This window comes from Orbicella franksi, chromosome 11, assembly GCF_964199315.1.
Source record: "Orbicella franksi chromosome 11, jaOrbFran1.1, whole genome shotgun sequence".
Lineage (NCBI taxonomy): Eukaryota > Metazoa > Cnidaria > Anthozoa > Scleractinia > Merulinidae > Orbicella > Orbicella franksi.
This window is the reverse complement of record NC_138155.1, coordinates 20,408,720-20,434,081: the sequence shown is the minus strand read 5'-3', so window position 1 is coordinate 20,434,081 and position 25,362 is coordinate 20,408,720. Positions and strand designations below refer to the sequence as shown.

Below are 25,362 nucleotides of genomic sequence, written 5' to 3'. Positions count from 1 at the left end.
TGTCATCTTCAAACTAGGGGAATATATATTTGGGTTTGTCTGAATTTTTTTCCCCCAGAATTCTACAATTTCTTGATTCTGCATGTGGCTCAGCTTTCAGTAAGGTATTTAACTTATCAAAATTATTTTTTATTTATATTAATAATTGTATATGCATGATGAATAGCAGATTTGAAAGGCAAGTGAAACAGAAATTCCACTCATGAATGTACAAGGAAAAAGGGCGTGAAAAGGGCTATTAAAGCCAAAATGGTGTAGTTGACCGTGTATATTGTCAAGAACGTGGAACTACTCAACAGGCCCTTCACATGCGACTTTTCCAAGCTTTTTGGTGTTCATGGGATAGTCTCCGAAGGCTTCAGACCAAGTCAGCGGGAAAAACGAAATCGAGACCTTTCTTTTGATACCAAACACGACAGCAAATCTTTTTAAAATGCAATTGGAATGTTTAAATGCTATGCGATTTCCACCGCTCACAAACTATTGCTTTAATTTTTAATTAACTATTTTATTCTATGTTATTTTATGTTTCCTTGGACACATCCCTTCTTGACACAGATTGGCCGGTCAAGATGGCGGCAAACTGACCCAGCTCGTCCCTCTTAAGGCGAACGCATTTTTTTTTTTCAATTTTACTTTGCTTTCCTGCTTTTAAACTGTATGATAACTAAAAAAAAAAAATTAAAACTTCCTATTGTTGGATAGAAGAAAGCTAAAGCGAATAGATTATTTCTGAGCGAAAGCGAATGCCTTACACTTTGTGCCATAACAATTCGATGGATGATATATATATATGATTTCAAAGACAAATATCTCAAAGAATATCGAGTGAAGAACACAAATATATCAATACTCAAAAAAGTAAAATAGTATCGTGTAGTTATCCAGATATAAAACATTTTCACTAAACCCTCAAAGCAAACTTAACCGAAGAAAAACAACCTCGTGCTCGACACGAATATTTCACTTGACATACTTGACCTCTTCGTCATTCCAACACCTTTGCCAAAACGTATCATAAATTCAGGATACGGATTTACAAGATTTTGAGAGGCAACCGTGACACAATCTTTGACTTAAATTGACTTTAAAGGATATAGTATCCAAAGGAATTCTTAAAATGCCGAGATGTCCGTTGAAAAGGGCCAGAGAAGCGAAAAAAACCCGACGTAGCAGTCACCACGGCAAAACATCTCGACTCACGTAGTCAGATTTCACGCTACGGTGGAATGCAACCGACGTACATGCGCAGTGTCTCATTTTGGTGGAAATTTACTTCCGGCACCCGTATCAGCGCCAGCCGTAGCGACTTGCTTGAAGTCCCTAATGAGAACAACCCACCTTTTACTGCAATGAACAAAGAATTTCTCACCCAAGCCGTGCGTGGTAACACAAACACAACAGACAGCGATGATATTTTGAATCTATTACTATATAAAGAAGGTTACCATATCAAGCGCTAGCGTTCAGCACTATATTTGAACACTGGTTTAAAAGCCAGTAGGGAACCATGCCTATTTTCTTGATAGTATCGTCTTTGTTTTGTATTTTCACGTGCTAATGCTAATGTACCATCTTGCAGTATTTAAATTTCTGCTACCTGTATGTCACCTCAGTCTGACGATGATATAGAATTATATCGAAATATTACAAGTACATCAACGATTCCTTGCATTTGTTGGTTGTATTATAGACACAATGCATTTACTCGGTGTCACATTTATTCTCTATCTCTTAAAATTATTAGCAGGTAATGGATATTACTATTCCCATATGTAGCTTTTCCTTTGCAAGCAATCTTTGTCTGTGAGAGTTTTTCGGAGATGAAAGAAAGTCTTGATGTTCTCTTATCCTTCTCAGTGGTGAAATATAGGGTTTATTTTTTTTACGTTTTGTACCCATTATCAGTTCAAATTTCTTGAAATCACAAGTCAGCTCCTAAAAAATAATACTCTGGATCTCCAATACGTGAGCGTATAATTATTGTTGAGCAATATTCCCGGTGTTGGACTGGAAGTAACTTGAAATGGAGGCTTGTACGGGGAAATTAAAACACTGAGCGCTTTCCATCCGACCAAAAATTCCGGAGTTGATTTTCGGACATTTCATGAGGCGAATGGAACAGAATTTTCCGGTTTACTGCACCAGAGTGGAAAACGATAAGCGGCACTTTTGTTCGCTTGGAATTTTTCGATGACTTCGAAGTTAAATCGCAAATATAGAAGCAAACAGAACACTGATAAGTCGAAATGGCGACTTTTTATAGACCACAACGTACAGCAGGGACCTTATACAAACCACAACGACAGCGGAAAAGTCGCAAAACAAAGAGTTTAATGAGTGGTACAATGGCTTCGCTCGCGTTAAAAATGTCGTAGCCAAACTATGCGTATTTTATTTAATTGGAATTAAACGCTTTCTTAACAAATTTAGCTGTCGCTATTATTTATCAACAGACAAGTGGCAAGATTCTAAAGTAAAATATTGATCCGTTTTCGAATGCGCGTCGCCGTCATCCTTGCGTGAGCTGTCCAACTCGCTGGGATCGTGGCCAAAAGAACTAGTGCAGAATAGGAAATTACGAATTTACATAATTTCCGAAAAAAGGGACTACCTCCTGAGGTATCCCAAAATTTTCGAAAACCTTTCCCTGGAAATTTCCGTTCCATTTAATTTTCATCCCGGAATTTCCAGAGTTTTCGACCGAATGGTTCGCTTTTCGGAAATTCAACAATTTCCGGATTTTCTAGAACTTTTCTTAGGAAATTTCTGTACCATTTGACCCGGTTTCGAAAATTTCGAAATTTTGGTGGAATGGAAAGCGCCCACCATTAAAAAGGGAGTTGTCATTTGCTTTTGAACAGACTCCCCGCAAAAACCTTAGTTGCAAGCTACTTCTGGTCCAATACCGAGAATACGAAAATGGTCTATTCACAAACAAACAACATATGGTAATATCCAAATAGACACAAGGTTACTGCTTTGCATTTATATTAGGCAAAGTTGAAAGGCCTCAATTTGTTTTAATCTTAAAACTACTAAAGATATAATTTTTCATGTTAGAAACCCAACATCTGACAAAGGAAGTGGCCTTTAGTTAGGTACCTGTAATTGCTAACATGCACGAAAACAAATTCAAACTGCTACCTGTAGACATGAGAATTTTTTATGCAAAGAAGTAGCGCAGAGCTACAGGAAGAAACGTTTCTGTTCAAAAGTAGAACAACGTGGACAAGTTTCACAGCGTTTTTTCTTAACTTTTAATATTCAATAAAAACTGAATAAGGATCTAATTTCTAAAGGAAATTAAAGGAAATACCCTTCAGGCGCGATAAGGTAACAATAGATAATCACCTTGGTGTAATGATTAAGACTAACAGCTGCGTGTAGTCATTAGAATTTGTGATGCAAAGAAAAGCTCTGAGCTAAACACGAAAAGTGTCTGTTTACAAAGGAGAACAACGTCGACAAACATGACAGCTTTTTGCTCTAAGCTGTGAAAAAGTAAGGGACTTTATTTATATTTATTGCTGGTCTGGGGAGTATTCTGCATAAATTAGAAACCTTCAATAATAAGAATATATTTGCAACAAACATTCATTCACGTTCAGTTTTATTTTTTTTGTCAGCTGACTACTTTTTTGCAAGTTTGAAATCATTTTATTATTAACTCAAACGTGTTGCTTTCCTAATTTATATTAGTTATTACTTAATATATAACATTTTACTAAAATAAAATCCTCCATTCGCTTAAAATTTGATAAACCATTAATATTCATTGTATACAGTTTATGAAGAAACAGCTTCATCCTCCGTTGGTTTGCGATCGTTTTTCTTGGCTTCTTATCATGGGGAGAGGGGCAGCAGTTAGAATAGTATTTTCGTCTCTAAAAGATCAGAGACGAAAACGATTTTTCTCTTTACACGTTAATTAAGTAAGTTCGGATTTGAGAGTTTGGCTCTACATCTATTACCATTAGTTGTATTTGAGCGTGAATACGAATTTTAAAAAAATTATATTAACAAAAATTTACATGGGCACGAAATACTGTACGATTCTTTACCATGTACTTTTTCGCCAACAAAGTGCAACACGGTTGGTATCGTTTCATTGAATTGTCAAGGTGATTTCGATAAACAATTACGGACAAACTTTCAAAGAAGTGCCAAGTAACTCCTGCTTTAAAGTTTCGTACTTACAGAAAAAACAACAACAACAACAACAATCACAACCCGATAAAATGTTAGCAAATTTGTTGCATTCTCGGGACCGTCTTTGGGCGCAAAAAATCAAGCTTGAGGGACAATTTTTACGATGTCACGCAATATCGATCAATAGTGTTTATCGTATTTTTCATATCGACAAAAAAAGAAGCTCCATGGATCAATTCATCATGCCGAATTTAGGAAATATGCCAAGTTTTACAAGAATCCGTTGGAAACTTATAAAAAATATACGGATCCCGAAAATTGCCAGTTTTTACGAACATATGTATGTCAAAATCGTTTGTATCCACCATAAAACACTCTGTTTAACGGGATTAGTGCATGACTTTTAACTCAAACTTACTGCATTAAGTAAACGTCGTCACATCCAACGGCTTATGGCAAACAAGCCTAAATAAGACACGTACAAATCGACTGAAGACAGATTCTCGAAAGAGAAAAATATTTCAAAGTATTGCTTCCTATAGGCAAGGGAATCTCGCCGTGGGTTTAGTAGAGCTCTCAATAGTTAGTGCTCAGCTCTGAACTTTGCGATTGCCGTTCTACAGTAAGTCTGCTTTATATTTATTAGGATAGTCCCCCAAACCAGTGAAAGACGTTCACGATCAACGGCTGTAAACACTAACTGATCATCAGCGCAAGCTGATCTAAAGGGAGGTAGAGGAAACAAGAAGCAACCTATCTTTGTTTAAACAACTTGATGAAAACACTCAAGAAAGAAAAGAAAAAGGTGTAAGATAATCAAGAAAACCTCAAAGCAACTGAATGTACCAAGGAAAATATCTTGGCAGGTACCTCAGTATATCACAAGACAATGATGGCGAACCTAACTGGGAACGAAAACGAGACAGCAATTGAAGATTCGTCTTGCAATACAAGACTTTTCGGCGTAAATCAAAAGATAATTTTTTCGGCTTTTAACATTCCTCTTTCAATCGTTGCATTTCTAGGGAATGTTCTCATCATTTTTGCTCTTCAAAAGCCGTCGCCCCTTCATCCATCATCAAAGCTTTTGTTTGGTTGTCTTGCAATCACCGATCTCTGTGTGGGCCTTATCACGCAGCCTCTTCGTGTTACATACCTAATGTCTCCAGAGAATTCCAAACTTTGTTACCATGCTTGGAACCTTTATATTACCTTGGGTCTCATTTTCTGTGGAGTATCTCTGTTGACACTGACTGCCATAAGCGTGGACAGACTTCTCGCTCTAATATTGGGGCTAAGATACAGACACGTTGTAACTTTAAGGAGAATTTGGATTGTTGTTGTTAGTTTTTGGCTTTCTTTAATTGCCGTTTTAATTATAATCTTTTACATTTCAGTTAGTGCCAGTTTTGTCGTCTGCGCGATAACATTGCTGTGTATAATAATTTCATCTTGCTCTTACATGAAAATTTATTTCACATTGCGAAAACTTCAAACTCAACTACATGTACAGAGTCATGCTCCGGCCCAACGAAACGGAAGATGCTCAGGACAATCCAAAAGATCTACTCCACTGAATGTAGCACGATACAGAAGGTCAGTCGCCAGTGCATTGTGGGTACATATGACTTTAGTGGCTTGTTATCTTCCGTTTGGTGCCGTCATAGCTATATTTGCCATTACTGGACTAAATACGCCATCTTTTGACTTAGCTTGGGAAGCAACGATAGTTGTTGCAATGTTAAATTCATCACTAAATCCTTTTATTTATTGCTGGAAAATTAAGGAAATAAGACTGGCAGTGAAGGACTCCATTAGTCGGTTTTGTTAGAACTTATGAAGCCTAGGAGACAAGTGTATTCATATTCCTGAAAACAATATTTGCCACTTTATCTGATTGAAGAACAACTGTAGGAATTAAATCAAAATGATGAAATGGAGTGGAAAGCTGAGTGGAGGGAAAAAATGTCTCAGTTAAGGTGTATTCCTATAAGTTTCCTTCTGCACGCGCATATTGGGGGCAAATACATTTAGGAACCACGTGTATTTCTCCAGTGATTCACCATTTTGCAATAGAGTATTGTTTACCCAACATCTAGTATATAGGCTGCTATAGAATTAGTAATCAATCATCTGGAATAATGGCTCCTCTGAAACGGCTTATCGTGAAAAGCAACTAAGGGCTAAGGGCGCACGATTTAGAAAATAAAATACTATCCTTTCTCAACTTTACCACCGATAACGAAGCGCGCGAAATCTAAAAATTAAATAGAATGCAAATTATTGGAGCCCCGCGAGAGTCAGGCAACATAAGCGTGTTCTGAGAGAAATAGGAGGAAAATGAACGCCAAATTTTCTTTTTTAAAATCGTTTTAGGAACACTTGCTTACGCGCTTGAAACAGCGTCAAATCTTTCACCATTCCGTTTTGTTTGTCTGAGTTTGTCTCAGTTATGACGTCACTCGCGTGCTTCGCTAACACAGTATTAGTTCAAGTCATTTAGTTTTAGTGATATGTTAGTACTTTTAGAGTTGGCAGCTGATAAGAATGATGTGTACTGTTCGATTTGTACTGGTGCATTAACGTTTAACATGTGCAATTAGCGAGTTGACGCTACAGAACTGTTTCTAATGTCATTATAGTTATATTATTATAAAATCATTATTACATGGCTGTGTCTCACAAGGACTGGGAACTACCGAATTCACGAATTTGATTGGCTGAAATCGATATTGACCGCGGTCTAGATTTTCCCATCTAGACCGGCACCTAGACCGGTTTCATTTTGCGTTGAAAAAGTAGCAAATTCCAGTACAAAAATGTTCACCGTTTTTTTTTTTATCTTCTTCTCAATCATGTATGGAAGTGCCAAAAAGCCTGATGACAAAAAAAAAAAAGTAAAGAGGACGAGCAAATTTCGACAGGTTTAAGTTACGCTCATCTCCGTTTGCAAGCAAAATGTCAGCAAACCAGTTACATTAAACGAATTCAAGTTTTCCTCTTTGCCATATAATAAATATCTTACTAACCGAGCTAAGTCGGTCTGTATGGGAGAATCTTGACCTCGGTCGTGTGTACAGACCTCAATACGTTCGGTCTGCACTCACGACCTCGGTCAAGATTCTCCCATACAGACCGACTTAGCTCGGTTAATAAGAGCTAAATATTAAATTAATCACTTATGCAATCATTTGATGGCGGGTTACTTTGATCTGAGAAACCCTTTCACGTGCTTTCCCTTTCATCTCTAATATTATTTGTTCTTTTATCCTTTCTTGAGTGCCCGTGTCACGCTGTTTAAACAGAAATAGGTCGTTTCCTCATGTCGTATCTAAAGTAAACCCAACAAAATGCTATCAAGTGTTTCTAAATCTCCGGGGAATTACTTCACAACCAATCAAAGAAGCCGCAGTATACGTACGTAACCAAAATTTCCAAGTTACTTTTCCAAGAATCAGTTAAAAACGTAAAATCAAACAAAAAACACGCACACGCAAAAACAAAAGCAAAGAAATAGGTCCGCAAAGCGTACATATTCGGCTTACGAAATTAAGCTGCTTCTAGGTGAAACTGACAATTTATTAGTACCTGATCTCTTATTGAGTTTCTATTAGTAGAGCTAGTATGTGATTACGGTTAGATAGTTTTCCATATTTTCCTTTCAATCAAGAAAACAAGATAGTTAACATACAACAGACCATTTCGGAGTTCCTGAAATCCTCATTTTAAAGATGAGGGCTATTGGTCAATATTTGTTATCGAAGTCTTACTTTGACAACAAAGATTGCACATGTAATAGCCTCACTTTGAAAGTGAGGATTTTAGGAACTAAAAAAACTCAGCATAATTCCCCATAGTGGCCTGATAGATTCAATCATAATTTTGTTTACGTAACCATGCAAGTGGAATTGAGTTCTGAAGTTTGTAGGTTGATTGGATAAATTAATGTAATAAATTAAGCCCTGCCCTGTTAAGTTTTTTAATACCTCCAACCTGAAAAAAAATGTGCAACTTAAAGTTTAGTCAACTATGATAGGGTAGCCCCACAGCTTGATGCAATATAATAATAAGGGTACTGCATATTGTACGTCGTTTATGCAAGTTAAATAAAAATAATTTTCTTTCTTTCACAAATCATTTTGTTTCTATATATTTTGGTAATTGTTTGCGCAAATCTCACTAGCAATGCAGTAAATATTCAAAAGGATTGCAGATATATCTCTTTTAATAGATTTTTGCAATGATTACAAAACAAACCTATATTGACAATTAAGTATCAAGCATTCTCTTATTCATTATTATTTCGAGTTTTGATTTCAATTTGTTTAAATCTCTCATTTCTAGAAGCAAAAACAAACTCTACATCACCAGCCACCATGCGTGTTTGACATGGCTTATGTTCGACATGATTGGACAGCATATCTCTCTCGCAAAAAGTAAATCTTCACAGTCTCTTGGACTTAATTTGTCTATCCATCACTAAAATATTTCAGCGTAGCTTATATTTACTCGATTGTGCATGTAGGTTTACTTGAAAACCATCTATTAAGAAATTTTCACTCTGGTCGAACTGCATGGAATACAAAAAAAATGAAGTGTGAACGACAGCAAATTAAAAGATAACACAATTCGAATTTGATGCTTGAAGTATTTTAAAATACAAATTAAATCAATGGGTTTCGAACTTCTGATTTTAACACAACCATAATTTCAATGTGTATGTACAAAATAAAACAATACTGTGAGGAGAGAAAATCAGATAATTTAGTATGTTATACATATTTGCTTTCGCTATCGGAAAATATAGAAATCCAACGTGGATAGTTTAATTTTAGTTCCCACGGTTTTGCATTTCTGAGTTAGAGGTTACTGTTCCAGTTCATTAACCGTAACAAACACCTGCTGTTTGTGTAAGATCATAACTGTAGTTCGTATAGTGTGATCGTCCGAGTAAGTGTAGTTCTGAAAAGAACTGTTGTTGGTGACTGACGTTTCGACAACCTGAGCGGAAGTCATCTTCAGAGTCAAGTGAATGGTGTTTGTCAGTCGATGATGTTATAAGTCTGGTCCGTTGAACGTGATTGGTCAGTATAGCCATGATGGTATCGACTAAAAGACTCGTGTAAAGTTTGTCGTCAGTCATTGGTAGGTTTCGATCCGTCTACTGTTAGTCAAATAGGTCGGTTTTTGGTCCCTGTATTGTTAAGTCGGTCTGTTAGAAGTCCGTTTGTCGGTTTCGTTTCCGTCATGGATAAGTCGTTTGTAAGGCGCCGGTAGTTGTTGACATCTGTTAAGAGGCGTTTGTTCAAGGTTAGTGTACCAGCTTTCCAGAGTCAGTTGTTGAAAGTAGTTTGTACTGTAGGTTAAGCACTGAGCAGAGTCCCAGTCAATGTTGTGGTTTGACAGTTGATGATGTACAGTAATGTGATTGTTGGTATCACCATTTCTCGTGGCTCGTTTGTGTTCAGTCAGTCTCGTGTTAAGGTTTCTGCCAGTCTCACCAATGTAGGAAGCCTGGCAGTCGGAGCATTTGATCTTGTAAACTGCTCCCTGTCTGTTGTTAGGTTCGTCTCTGTCTTTCACGTTGGTCATTAAGTGCCGTAACGTAGTTGTAGGTTTGTGGGCTACACGAATGTTGTAGGGCTGTAGGATCCGTGACATGGTCTCAGAAGAGCCCTTAATGTAAGGTATAGTCACTGTAGTAACAGGTGTAGGGTTCCTGTTCGTAGCGGTATCGCGGAGGTCACGGTTTCGAATCCCGTTGTAGCCCTGATTTTTTCAGGCTTCTCCTTTCCAATTGCTTAAATTGGAAAATTAACTGCGATGATCATTCTTCACCTTCATCTACAACCGCAGTTCATATATAAATTATTTCACATAAACTTCACATCATTTCACTCCTCATGGGAAGATATGAACTCAACTAATTGACCTCGCTCCCAATGTGTGGCTTCATAGCTCAGTTGGTAGAGCATCGCACCGGTATCGCGGAGGTCACGGGTTCGAATCCCGTTGAAGCCCTGATTTTTTCAGGCTTCTTCTTTCCAATTGCTTAAATTGGAAAATTAACTGCGATGAACATTCTTCACTTTCATCTACAACCGCAGTTCATATATGAATTATTTCATATAAACTTCTCATCAAACTTTACACGAGTCTTTCAGTCAATACCATCATGGCTATACTGACCAATCACGGTTCAACGGACCAGACTTATAACATCATCGACTGACAAACACCATTCACTTGACTCTGAAGATGACTTTCGCTCAGGTTGTCGAAACGCCAGTCACCAACAACAGTTCTTTTCAGAACTACACTCACCCGGACGATCATACTATACGAACTAATGATACTCCTGGGTTCAAAGCATTCACTATATCATAACTGTAGTTAGAATTGAACTGTAATTGCTACCTGCAATAGTCTTTTATTAAACTGTTATCTACCTGTATTGTTTTCGAAAGTTATTAATCTTGTAAACGATGAATTCCGTTAACCAATCGAGCCTTCTGAAATGTATGACATAATGTTTAATTATGACTGTTTACTAGCCTTACGTGATCGCTTCGAATTATGTTTCGGCTTAAATAATCCTGCCGTGTAAAATATTCTTTGGTTACGTTCTGAGTACGTTAGTGGATTAAACTCTACTGTTGGACCCAAGTAACTGCGTATTCTCTGTCTGCCCTTTGGATTGTTTTGCTGTAATAGATCCCGAGTCCTCTAGGAGTCTGACAAACTCCGTCGTTGCAAGCGTGTTTCCCTCTGGATTGTTGTAACAAGGATAACAACTTAAGCGGCCCAAAAACAGAAACAATTAGGCTAAAACGTAACAAGAACTTAAGCTTACTTTGGACTCCACAAAGAGAGAAAACGTGTGGAAAACCATCAAATTCTTTAGCCATGAAAAAAGATACGACCTTAATTTCCACATCTGCTAATCCAAGGCCTCTTGTATTAATTATTTGACCTTCCCGACCTTGCTGTCGTGACGGATACATGACCGCAGTCAGTATCTCCCTCAGCTTTCATCTACGTATTTAAAAAAAACAAAAGTGGCCGACTTCGAGCTTCGAGGTGTTCGACAAACTAGTACCCAGGCTCTTCAATAAACCATACGACAAGCGTTCTGTTCACCATGACAAATCCTGGAATAAATAACAAATGGAAAACTTGTGATCTTTTGGCCGCATTTAAAAAAAATGAAAATACTAAGTTTAAATGACGGACAGAAAGGATCATTACAATTAAGAATACCCAATCAAAATTAATTTAGAGTAAAAGAAACATATCATTACCGATTGATGATAAGGAGAAATTAATATGAAATCTTGATGGGTTGGCTCGGAGATAAAAAAATACACCTTTTTGATTATTTCTCGTCCAATTTGGATCATCTACACTGAGATGGAATAATAAACGCCCGTCAGTTCCTGTACTAGGTTTCGTTGAGACCCGTCAAATGAGTCGTTATGAGAAAGCCTCGTGAACTAAAGGTTGAATATACTCACACTCTGGGTGTGGGCATGTAAATTTGCTCCTAACAATAACACAGCATAAAGTGCCCGTCAGAAATACAAGAGAAGCTAAGGAAATTCGAAGGTCGCGAGACTCTAAATCAAATGAAAAGAGCAAACGTATAGCTTTCACGAACTGTAAGAACCGTGTAGACCTGTTAACCCCATTTTGCACTGTTGAAGGGATACTTTCACGGGTTGCGCATATGCGAACTTTCGATCTGGAGTTTGAAAAAGTCTGGCAGACCATTTCCATCTCGTGTGTGAAATTCAAGATGGCGTCGACAAGTGGAGACTACGCAGTGAATGCATTTTAGCTACTTGAGTTATTAAGTACATCTTAACCGCCAAGAAGAAACCTCAAAGGGATCCATGGAAAACGACACCTGAAACAAGATTTGTTCATACTCCTTCGTATTTTTAGGCTCAAGAACATAACCGTCTTTCCAATACAGTCATTATATTTCGAATTGGGCCACCTGTGTTAAAAATATGCTGGTCACTTCAGCAATGGTATAGCTGCTGGATAGAAACAAACCATTTTTTTTTTTTCTTATTCAGATTACACATTTAGAACCTTGTTTTTGACCGCTAAAACATGCATAAAGCACTAGTGACAATAGTGAACAGGCGATTTGGACTAGCCAGTTGCCACTTCCAGAGGCGATTTGGTAGGTTCAATTCTAAAAGAAACCTTTAGAGTTTTCTTCGATTCAGCGTCTCCCTAACTGAAAACTAGTCAAAGATGTTTTGCCTTTCTTCTTTACTGTCATGTAAGCGAGCAATGAAGTGTACCGTGTATCGAATTTCGTGAAATAGAAACAAGTCCCAGAAAAGCAATCCAGTCAAAAATGCCGCGTTCATGATACGTAACCATTTTATGCAATTTTGAAAATAATGTTGACAGATTATTGATTACTGTAGGGCACATATTTACTGATTTCTTGATATTCCCTTCTCTAGCTTTTCGTTTCGAAACAAGATGTTCCTATGAAGCTTTTTTGGAGGTAAAAGAAAAGTCTTGTTTATTTGTTTCTTGTTTGTTTTCTCATCCGATAGAATGGTAACATTTAGTTTTAGTACTCTTTTAAAGAAAAAAAAAATTAGAACCTTTAGAATAAAGCACTGAGAATCGACTTCTAAAAAAACAAGACACATGGAAAGTAAATATCCTGCTTTTATGATACGTGTTTCCTTTTGTTGACTGATTCTTAGCGACTGTTGATTATAAATAATTATTAGCGTCGTTTCATCGCAAATTATCCAAATACTAATAATACTATTTTACTGCTTTGCATTTAAACTAGGCAGAGTTGAAATGCTTCAATTTGTTTTAATCTTAAAAACTGCTAAGCTGACAAAGGAAGTTGCCTTCAGTGAGGTACCTATATATATATATTTGCTGACGTGTATGGAAACAAATAAATTAAACCTGCCACCTGTAAACATTATAATTCGTGTGGCAAAGAAGGAGCGCTGAGCTAAAGCAGGAAACGTTTCTATTGCAAAAAAGGGAACAACGTGGGCAAGTATGACTAGCTTTATTTTTTTTCTTGACTGTGAAAAGGTGTGTGACTTAACATATTTATTTCGGGTCTGGGTGAGTACGTCCCGTAATTTAAAAAAAGTTCGATGATGAGAATCTCTTTACGACGTGCATCCAAACACGAACATGTTTTTTCGTTTTAGAAGGGAGCTGAAAGAAAACCACAACGGCAACGGCAAGGGGAACGTCGTTTTGATGAGCAATAGAGCAACTGTGCGCTTGCGTTACTCTTGGTACATTTCTTCGCCGTCCTCTGCAAAAAAGCAACGTGAATATTTTGCGTTGTCTGAAAAACGTGAACCACGAAGGGCAGTTTTTTAAAATTTGTATTTCGAATTTTGCTCTGTGTTCTATATTGAGTTTCGAGATTTTGACAAAGATGAACAAACTAGATGACTTTAGAGTATCGCAAGACTCGTGGGTAAAATATGATTTTTCTTTTCTTTTTTTCTTTTTTTTTGATGGATAATGTCCTCGGCGTCGCCGTTGTAGCTACTTAAAAGCATGAATATCTTCGTGAAAGGGACAGCAGTAATAAAATATTTCCGTTTGTAAAAGAAAAGAGAGAAAAAAAGTCTTACTCTTTATATCTTATTTTTGTAAGTTCTGATTTGAGAGTTATGTTCCTCATCTATTCTCCACTCTTTGCATTTTAGTGGGATTACGATTAAAAATGTTTTAATAAGCATGAAACGTCGCGTGTTTCGCCATCAGTCACTTTGTAGCTAGTATGGCTCACCGTAAATCGATTCTTCGCGCCCAATAGAGCATAGCGCATCGAATTTTTAAGGTGTTTCCGCTAAGTAATAACAGACGAACCTTCAAACGACAATTGACAATTTTTTTTTCTTTTTGTATTTTCATATAAGCAAAAAAGAAACCTCCATAGATCAATATCTCACGCCGAATTTAGTAAAGTAAGGGGCTGGTATGTACATTTCTTTGTTAAAATTGGTAAGTTTAGGGTCCCATGTTTTCATGAGTTTGAAACGGATCCTTATAAAACTTCGTAAATTGACCAAGTCCTGCATGTTAAATCGAGCACACCGATAAGTAAACCGAAAGCCATCGAAAGACTCAAAATATTTCAATATTTTTTTCAAAAACTTAATGGGATTTTCTTCTCTTTGTGCGTGCATGTCTTTTTTGCTCAAGTAGCTGACGGCTTTTAACAAACAAGACTAACTAAGACATGTTCATTTAAAATTGGCTGTTGCGTTGGCAGATGCTAAGAAAGATAAATTCTTAAATTAGTACCGTGCTTTTAAACTATAGGCAAAGAGATCTCACCGAGTGTTTAGTAGAGCTCTCAATACTTATTCGTGGGATTAACTTTCCTTTTTGTGATTGCCATACTTACTGCTTTATATTCATTAGGAGACTCCTCCAAACAAGAGATTGTAGGGTGACACTGACACTGACCATTGCCGCAGGCCAATCTAAAGAAGGTCAAGGTCTTATTGCTGTGTTTAGATAGTTATACAAACAATCAAGAAAGAAGAAGAGGTATTAAACAGTCAGGAATCCTCACAGACATTCCTAGCACGTGAATGTAACAAGGTGGAGCTCTTGGCATGTACACCAGTAAAGGCAAGATGAAGATAGTGAATCTAACTGTGAATGACAACGAGACAGCGATTCAAGGTTTATATTGCAGTACAATAGGACTTCTCGACGTAAATCAAAGGATAGCTATTTCTGCATTTAATATTCCTCTTTCCATCACTGCATTTCTGGGGAATGTTCTAATCATCATTGCACTTCAGAAGCCGTCGTCCCTTCATCCACCATCAAAGCTTTTGTTTAGTTGCCTCGCAGTTACCGATCTCGGCGTTGGCCTCATTGCACAGCCTGTTCGTGTTACCTATCTGATGTCTCCAGGGCATTCCAAATTTTGTTACTATGCTTGGGTCCTGTATAATACGTTAGGTCTCATTTTCGGTGGAGTATCTTTGTTGACAATGACGGTAATAAGTATCGACAGACTTCTCGCTCTGATGTTGGGGTTACGATACAGGCACGTGGTAACTTTAAGGCGAATATGGGTCGTTGTTGTTAGTTTATGGCTCTCTATAACTGCCATTGTAATTACAATCTTTTTTGTCTTTTCGATTAGTGATTTTGTTGTATGCGCGATCTTACTGCTGTGCATAACAATTTCAACCTGCTCTTATACAAAAATTTACTTTACATTACGAAAACATCAAGCTCAGTTACGGAGTCATACTCCCCAAGCCCAATCAAAGGAAGAATGCTCAGGACAATCCACGAGATCTACTCCACTGAATATAGCACGATACAGAAGGTCAGTCGCCAGTGCATTGTGGGTACAAATGACGTTGGTGGCTTGCTATCTTCCTTTTGGTGTTGTCATAGCGGTACTAGCTATTACTGGACAAGCTACATCATCTATTGAGTTAGCTTGGGAAACAACGATAGTTATCGTTTCGTTAAACTCGTCCCTAAATCCATTTATTTACTGCTGGAAAATCAAGGAAATAAGACAGGCTGGGAAAGATACTATTTGCCGGTTATATTGTTGCTCATGGTAAATGTCTCCAGATTTCTTAAAGAACGTATCAAGCACGGAAACATGTCATTCATATTTCTTATAACAACATTAACTGTAAATAAATGATCGAAGAAAAACTGTAGGAACTCAAAGAAGAAAATGCGATGGTGGGCGGGGAGAGGGGGAGGGAGTGGAGGGGAAGAATCGAAGCACCTGCTCAAAAGATATCCTCCCTTTGAGGTTTCCTTCTCACAATCTTACCAGAGCAGATATTATAATCTCTTGTCATGATCAAGACTTTTTTTGTGGCTTGTTACGGGATGAGCGGTTGCCTCGTGTATAGTGTGCTCGTGTCCAAATCGAGCGGTCCGGCCTCGAGCCCTGGTCGGGGACATTCTGTTGTCTTCTTAGGCAAGACACTTTACTCTCACAGTGCCTCTCTCCACCCAGGTGTATAAATGGGTACCGGCGAACTTAATGCTGGGGGTAACTCTGCGATGGACTAGCATCCCATCCAGAGGGACGTAGAAATATTTCTAGTCACTTCATGCTACAGACACCGGAATAAGTTCCGTACCTTTTTAGGCGTGTTAGCTAGATTAGTCTACAAATCTAATCGTAACACTGTTTCCATCCCGGAATGGTCCGAATAACTTTTAAAAAAACGGTTTAAACTAATCAAAATAAATTAAGGTACATGACAAATAAATTTGAATTTGTTAGAACAATGATATTTAATTTTCAAGATTTCTGTCAACCGTGAAAAAAATAATAAATCAAACGTAGCGCGATGAAGCATTCTTTTCTAAACAGAAATGGGTCGTTTCATTAGTTCATCAGGAGCCCACGACCCGGAGACTCCATTTCCCATACTAGCCCCTGGTCAACAAACTTGGTCAATAAAGGATTTATTATATAGCTTTCGCGGTAATTTTTCTGGCCGGACACAGTGGGTGGTCCTGAGCGACCAAGATAGCGCCATCTTTCCCGATCACAGCGCAGGATTTGGTTCATCTTGCTTGTTCACGAAACTAGCCATATAGTAATGCAGCTTATCAACTTAAAAGGAAGCTGTAGAGCTCCTTGGAAAAGGCTTGTCTCAAAATGAAATCAGATTGGCAATTAGGTTACGTGATCTCCCGGAGGGTGGTGATTTACGCGAGCCTTGTCATGTACACTGTAGCGCAAAAGCCCGGGCTCATACTAACAGTCAGGGTCGATTTCTTCAAATAAAAAGCAGCAACAAAACTTCCATTGCTTTTGAGGTTGATCAGCTCGAGGTGTGGCAAAGAGAAGTATCGATTGCTGGTTTCAAACGTGAGATCTCTGACCTTGCAATTTGAAAATCTTTCCGATAGATGTCTCAGCGAGACACAGGCAATAAAATTGTTGAACTCTTTGCGTTCGCAAAGCAGTCTGCGAAATTTTTCGATACAAAGATCACAAGGGCGCACCGGGTCATAGCCTTCTGTAACGATCTAGCAAGGCTTTCACCCTAGTCCTGTAGTCATGTTGGCGTGGCGTCTCCACAAATCTCTAAAAATTTGGGTTAAACTTTACTCCGAATAACGCGCGAAAGAAAAATCACACAGGCTTAAATATCAGCGAGGTTGTTTATAGAAGAATCGTCTATCATACTAGATTCTTGTCTTTATTTATTGAATGGTTACGTTTTTTTTTTTTTGGATGTCATGACAGTAAAACGAGCAGTCAAAGCAAGAGCGAGAATTTACTGACTACAACCTTAATTATTTTAATGAAATGCTTTCTATATATCTGTAATGAGGTCGCCATCCAATCAAATCTTGTTTCGGGATTGAATTGAATTTTTGGCCGCACATTGTCAACCGAAAGTATTTCAGTTATATCAATCCGTTTCTTTTTAACATGCGACTAAACCAGTTGGCAAACCCAGAGTTGACGTAAATAACTGATTACAAAAATTACCATTAAAATGTTGATCTTACAATCGTACGGGAGGCGCGATGGCCTCCTGGTTAGTGTGCTTGACTCCGGATCGATCTAGCGGTCCGGGTTCAAGCCCCGGCCGGGGACATTGTGTTGTGTTCTTGGGCAAGACACTACTCCGAACAGTGTGCCTCTCTCCACTTAGGTGTATAAATGGGTACCAATTTTGCCGTCTACACGATAACATTTCTGCTTTCAATAATTTCTGCTTACTAAAAATCCATCTTACATTACGAAAACATTAATGTAAACTACACCAAAGACAACCACCCGGAGGAATGCCAGGACAGTCGACAAGTGGTTGTACTCCACTGAATATAACACGATACGGAAAGATCGAGTCCAGAGTGTCCAGTGCACCGTGGGTACACATAAAATTAGCGGCTTAATTACTTGTCATCTTTCATTTGGTGTCGTCAAAGCAATGCTATAACAAGACTAATTCGCCATCTATGGACTTAGCTTTGGAAACGACGGTAGTTAACGTTTTGTTAAATTCATTCCTGAATACAGTTATTTACTGCTAGAAAATTAAAGATATAAAACAAGCAGTGAAGGACACCATTAGTCGATTTTGCTGTTTGCTAAGTCTCCAAATATCCTTGAGAACTTATCAAGCATAGAAAACCTGCCGGTCGTTCATGTTCCTGAAAGAGTGCCAACTACAATTTCACAATGGAACCTGGAGCTTATATTATAACCAAGTACAAAATGTGAGAACCTTTAACGTCATGGGAAGAATTGAACAAAAATCGTTTAACGGCTAAAATTTGGAGTAACTGAAGTGTATTACATGTGTCCTCTTATAACATGGTAGTAATTTGCTTTCTTCTGCATCGTTGTTATTTCTCGGGATACCGTGCAACTTGGTAATGAGTGAGAGTAATAAATTAAACGGAAAACTCGATGCAAAGCCGGTTTTCCGTTCTTGAAGTAGTTTGGTCTACCGAACAAAGTATACATTTTCACAAATTGTAAAAGAAGAAATACGTAGGGTTCCGAACGACTTAAGGTGGCTGGAAACAGTTTCCGATTTCCAGCTCTTTCTAGCAGTTATACGACTGAGGAAATGACGTTACTATATATTTTTAATCGATCTCCAGCTGTCTTTTTGACTTATTTCCCACGATCCAGAACAGTTGAATACTAATAATTTGCATTAATTGTTTATTGTTCTTACAAGAAAAACGAGGGAGAGAACTCCGACGACTAATTAAAAAGGCAAGTACATAACTCAGTAATAGCTCATAATATTAACTTGATAAGATACATTGTAAAGTGTAAACTCTAAATAGGGGATAAATCGCGTTAGTTTGCCCCACAACTGAAGAGCTGTCACTGAAACGACACGAAAATCTTTATGAGCAGAAGTGAACACCATTTTCCAGACTTGTTCATTTGCTATATGTCGGCATAGGTTTGCTCGCAATGTTAGTGTTTTGCCCTCGGCAAATAAATATACCATTTTCGATATTTTAATGTGTAACACTATTTTGGCCAGCCTGTAGGGCGCTTCAAAATCAAATTGGAAAGTAAAAATGTGCAGCTATACTACACGTTAAAAATGTCCCGTGAGTTATTTTTGTTATCCTGTGATTTCCAAATTTTAAACGTTGATTTGGTAAACTGATATGTCGTGTTATTAATTCCATAGGCTATTTGAACTTTCTTCTTAACTTGTAGTACAGACTTAACTTGGTGTAAAGTGGTATCTTCGTAACATATTTACAGCTGAGTGGAAACATGTAAGCCGTTAGGAAGTTGCACGTAGACAAAAGCTTGAGACTAAGTTATCATCATATGGTGTCCTTCGAGTAGCCATTTTATAATAATAATAATAACAACAACAACAACAACAATAATAATAATAATAATAATAATTATTATTATTATTATTATTATTTTACGTCAAAAATCGAAGGTACGATATGGCCCATTATTGTAAACCTCTACGTTTAAAGGCAAGACTCTAGGAAATTCGATTTTATTTTTTTTCAGTTAAAGTAAACTTCCTTGCGTGAGTAACATTACATGTCAAAACGAAGTAAAGTTATAATAAACCGTGAGGTATAATATCGCGAACTTTTGATATTATTACCTCGTCTAAATAATCAAACGACAAAATACCGGGCTTTTTCATAATAGATACTGCCCCGAAAATTGTCTTAAAATTATGTACCCATGAATATTTTTCACATTTAAAAACGATTAACTATCTGGCAATTTTTCGCGCGATTTTTGTTGACACGTTAAAGCTCTTTATTTCCACCGCTGACATTTAGTTAAAAACACCCGAAATGAGATTATAATATGGTTAGGGAAAGACTTCTGTGGATTTAATCGCATCAGTGGACCAGAAATTTTAATCGTACAGTTATTCAAAGTATACATCGTTAAACTCCTGAGTAAATATGTTTTAATGCATATTGTACGCCTGAGTAAATAATTCTGAGTTTGCATTTAAATCCTGCGGAAAGGAAGATCACGTAAATGTCTTGGGCTGCGAAATTGAGTTTCTAGACTCCACTTGTAACACATTTTAAAGCTACACCGTATTTGACTTAATTAGAATTTATTCATTTCCTCCAGTGCTGTGTGCTTATTAACATTCCAATGGATTGAGGTAGACTGTAAGGAAGTATTGTACGTGAATGAATGTGCTTTAACTTTTACTCGTTTATGTCATAAAATAGTAAATATATATTATACTGAATAATCTTTTACTCGCAACAATGCCACTGAATCGACTGAAAAATAATGAAACTATCTTGTGTCGACGCGTAAGGACTTTCAACCTTTCCAAAATTATAATCTTAATACATGTAATAAAGGAGTTGCAAAAACGTACAAATCTGTTCTCAACAGATATTTAAGGGATTATTCGATATGCAAACAGTAAAACAACTTATTAAATCACTGAGAAAATTACTTCAATTTGCCGTTAATTTGCAATTTGCGCAGCAGTGCAAAAACCCATCAGCTGATGCTCTTCTCTTAACTCGATTCTTTACTGCTTGAAAATAAGAGGAGTAAGACAAGCCGGAAGTGAAAGAATTCATAGGGACGATATTTTGTCTTCCAAAGTTAGCCCTACCGTTTCCCAGCCGTTAGCCTAGGCTGAAAATAAAAATTACTGCTAGCTTAGCTTGTTACTTTCAAAGGAGGTTATGCAGACATTATTCTGAGTTTAGAAAAAAATGAAGGAGCTTGTATGTGAAAATTGTAATTCAACGGCAATTTCCAAACTGACAGGGTAAAAAACACACATCAGATCGGCAGCGGGCGTTGTTTTGATGCACTCAATACAAATTTTCAGGAACAGTAATAAAAATAACAAAAACAATCCTCATTGACTTGCACTTAGAGGTGACTAGTATTATCTACATCAACGAAAATAACAGGGAAGGTAATTGCCAATTGCAGCCTTGAGGCTAAAGGAACCGCAGGTTTTCGAGTTAGCCCTAATAGCCTTTTATTGTTAATTTTAATTACAAATAGGAGCGGCAAAGAAGAACTAAATGATAGCATTATTATTCAAATTTCTTAGAGTATTGTTCTGACACTAAATAATGTCTTACTTCTTTGGTAATGAGGAAAATCATGCCAGAGATCTATTGCCTGATAGGAGAACATTTGTTTTCCAATGCAAACTTGGGTGAGTTGCCATACGTATTGAATGCTGGTTATATAGGAAGGCATCTCTCTGAATAAGGAGACCGTGACTAACAAAGAGGCTTCTATGTAAGTACGGTTGTGATACTTTAACAGCAAGCTGTTTGTTTTCAATGCAAACTTGAGCGAGTTACCATAGCTATTTATTGCTTGTTATATAGTAAGGCATTTCATTGGATCAGGAAACACTCTAATGCAGAGGTTTAAATTTAAATACGGTTGTGATACTTGAACAGCAAGCTCTTTTCGCTATAAATAGTTCGGCATGGAAAGTTATATCAGCCTTCGGGTTCAGTGTAAAAAGGTTATTTTGACTTTGGTCGTGAAGTATATCACATAAAATAGATCACATAAAATAGTCCAATAATTGTTAGATAAAAAAAGTCTATATAGAATTTTGCTCTTATAATGAACGGTAATTATGGGTAAACTTATATAGTTGGGAATGCAAATCACAAAAGGTGACGTCACCCTTTCTCTCCTCATACGTGATGTTTCTCAGCTATTAAAGGGTGAAAAATAATCACGATTTGCATTCAGAGAGCATTCAAAGCTGCTTTCTTCCTGTGCAACGGGTGTTTGGTTCGTCAAAGAAAATCGCTTATAGATCCTGAAAGAGAAAGGAGCTGAAAATCACTGACTACAAAAAAAGAGGTGACAGTATATTTAGAATAGTGCCCTGGCAATGAATTCTGCATACGTTGATGAAAGTAATGAGAAATTGCGTATTCGGGGAGTCAGATATATAATGTTATCTTAAAAGACCAGAGCTGATATCTGGGCTGAAATAACACAAAAATCGCGGGTAGCGTTCACTTAGAATCATTAGTTCTCGAAGAGCATCTTTTGCTCAATGTCAGGATAAGTGTTCGAAATGTTGGATTTTCGTAGAAGGTTTGTCTTCTCGAGCTTCGATCGCATTAAGCAAACTGATCGGCGAATATCCGTTTGCTGGTTTAAAAAACGTTTAGGGGCAGTGACAGACACCGATGTACTGGCCAAATGGGACCTTGCATAACACGCAATTTCTAGGGTTGTAAGGTTGATAATTGAAGACACCAAACATAAAGACGAAATTACCATGATATGGAAGTGAACTTTGATCGACCATCGTGTGTTATCGATCCTAAATCAGTGACGTTTAATATTCGCCCAAGTTAAACATTTTCGGCAAGAGTCAAGTACAGTCACCATGTATTCGAGTTTCTTTATCGTTTTCGACGAAAATTAAATGAACTGAATGTTTTGAATTAATAATATGTGCTCCGTATATTAAACAATGAAAACATGTTTTAATTTCATTTTCACGTCCAAGCATAATCCGGGTAACTTAAATACCTAATTATTTCATTGTTAAATTTCCACAGAAAATTTTTTCTCTATTTGTCAGGAGTTAAAATTATGAGTTGATTCAAGAAGTGAAACTGCCAAAGTGACAAATTGCTAATTTGCCAAACTGCCAATTTTCTTTACTCGATGGACACAAAAAACGTCCAGTTTTCACTTGTTTCGTTTACTAAAGAGCCATTAATATGACACATAAATTTACATGAGGCTTTAAGTTTTTATATGTAATTATTTGCAAAAAAATAATGAATATAATCTCGTATCTTGAGTAAATAAAATCAGTGCGGACTTGAGCTCGATTTAATAAACTGACTTTTTAAGGGAATCTTTCCATTTCTTTCCCATATTGTTCGTTGAAAGCATGCTAAGTTACCTTGTATAAAATAAGAAATTATATACAAAATAAACAATAATTAACATTAAAGCCATTTATCGCTTGTAATTCAATAAATATATAATTCTGAATATTCAGGTTCACCTGAGTAAATAATATTCCATTTCACTCCTACGACAACGGGAAATATTATTTTCCTACCATTTGATGATGTCGAAAGACCAAGTTCCCCGATTTAAAGATTGTGTTTCAAAAGATAATTTCTCTCCTATAGGTATAGCATTTTGCTCGTTAGCGAGAATTAAGACTTCGAACTTTTCTTTTTTAAATATTATACTTTTTTTTTTTTTTTAAATTCTAAACGAGGATGATGGGTCATTTCAGGGTTTTTTATGCACGTACAACTTATTTATCCCTGATTTTCTTCTTTAGGTGGGTGTTAAATTAAGGTTAAAGGAAATATTCTTTTCCACAGACGTAAAAATAGTTTCACAAGCCACTGGCAAAGGAAAATAACCAATCAATAACATCTTCCTTGCTATTCTGGGTATTTTAACAGACTTATTTACCTACGGAGTAGAACAGAGAACTTACCAAGAAATAATGGCCAATTTAACAAACGATGGAAACCAAACAACTTACGAAGAATTCTTTTGCTATGGAGTGGTAAATGGAATACATCAACAAGCGTTTCTTTTAACATTGAATATTCTTATATCCGTGACTGCATTTCTGGGGAATGCTCTGATCATTGCTGCTCTTCCAAAGGTGTCGTCTATTCATCCGTCTTCAAAGCTGTTGTTAGGTTGCCTTGTTTGGTCTGATCTCAGTGTGGGCCTTATTTTAGAGCCTTTCTACATTACATATGTACTTTCTCAAGACCGTACGTCACTTTGTTACTATTTTGATATCGTTTATGCTACCACAGCTGTAGTTTTCTGCGGAGTATCGATCCAAAGTATAACTGCAATAAGTGTGGACAGACTTCTCGCTTTGTCGTTGGGTCTGAGATACAGACAGATTGTGACTATAAGGCGAGTGAGAGTCTTTTTAATTATGTCTTGGCTTTTGAGCATTGCCGCCTCACTAACATATCTATTTAACGAACTATTAATTCATACCTCAATCACCTGCATAGGAATTTTAATCTGCGTGGCAATCTCCACCTTCTGTTACACCAAAATATATCGCACACTTCGCCATTATCATTCTCAAGTACACGACAATATTCACGAAGAACCACCGAGCGAAGGAAGAACTCCACTGAATATGGCAAGATACAGTAAAACCGTGTCTAGCGTACTATGGGTCCAGATGTCATTAGTGGCCTGTTATCTTCCATATGGTTTAGCAACAATTTTAACTACTGTACTCAAAACGTACCCGCCATCTCTTGACTTCCTTTGGGAACTCACATTCACTCTCCTTATGTTCAATTCATCTCTTAACCCGATTCTTTACTGTTGGAAGATCGCTGGAGTAAGACAAGCTGCACTAGAGACAATCAGAAAATGTTTTCATTTATCAGATTAGCTGTGCCGTAAACGTAGAACTGCGAGATTTTGTCACTTGGAAAAGAATTGTTATTATTGATTTTTTTGGCTTTCATGCATATGCCTTCAAAAATGGAAATAGTAATTAGTCATCCAATAAATTCTGTCTTGAAACTGGTATAACATAGATTATTCAATCCAAAACAGCCACGCTACGATTAAAGTCTATGCAGTTTTTCATTCGCGTGTCATTGGGAGAAATTTTTCACTCGAATGGAGATTGCAAGTAATAGTAGTATTGCAAGTAACGTTAGTATTGTAAGTAATGTAAGCGTAATTGTAAGTAATGTTAGTATTGTAAGTAATGCAAGTATTGTAAGTAATGATAGAATTGTGGTACGCTGGACAAAACTGTTCTGGATCGACAGCAGTGTTTCGTGCAATTGTGGCCTCTACGAAGCTCGAGCTAAAGGCAGCTATCTTTAAAACAGGTCGACAACCGATCTAGTGGCAACAACAGTTTCAAGACTTAAAAGAATATCAGTTTCTGAAGACAGTATCATATTTCAGTGGCCAAATAAGTTGTAAGTCTTTCTCGTGCTTTCTTGTCAAAATCTTGACAACAAAAAAAATCCGCCAGCACGGAAAGAGGTTCTTCTCAAAACAACACTCCAAATGTGGCTCTTTTTTCTCAGAAATTGCGTGATTTTGCATACATTTGTGACTCAGTTACCAACTTTGGACACGGTGTAGCGCAAGCCTTTCTTGCGTGATCCATATAAAAATAAGTTTCCATGTGTTTAAGACAATCACAAAAT

The 25,362-nt window shown here is 37.1% G+C and overlaps 3 protein-coding genes across 3 annotated transcripts in view; all 3 read left to right on the top strand.

The window, feature by feature from the left end:
- The first annotated feature begins 9,910 nt into the window (after positions 1–9,910).
- Positions 9,911–25,362, top strand: part of LOC145460163 (adenosine receptor A3-like) — a 57,067-nt gene continuing 41,615 nt past the window's right edge. The window contains exon 1 of the mRNA XM_081444896.1: positions 9,911–10,425. The gene's annotated coding sequence lies outside the window, so the exon portion shown is untranslated. The remainder of the gene's footprint in view (positions 10,426–25,362) is intronic.
- LOC145460162 (melanocortin receptor 5-like) lies at positions 13,605–18,230 on the top strand. The gene is made up of 2 exons (XM_081444895.1): positions 13,605–14,146; positions 14,596–18,230. The coding sequence occupies exon 2, from the start codon at positions 14,793–14,795 to the stop codon at positions 15,768–15,770; it is 978 nt and encodes a 325-aa protein (XP_081301021.1). The 5' UTR covers positions 13,605–14,146; positions 14,596–14,792; the 3' UTR covers positions 15,771–18,230.
- Positions 23,655–24,584, top strand: LOC145502192 (adenosine receptor A3-like). The gene has a single exon (XM_081481452.1). The coding sequence runs from the start codon at positions 23,655–23,657 to the stop codon at positions 24,582–24,584; it is 930 nt and encodes a 309-aa protein (XP_081337578.1).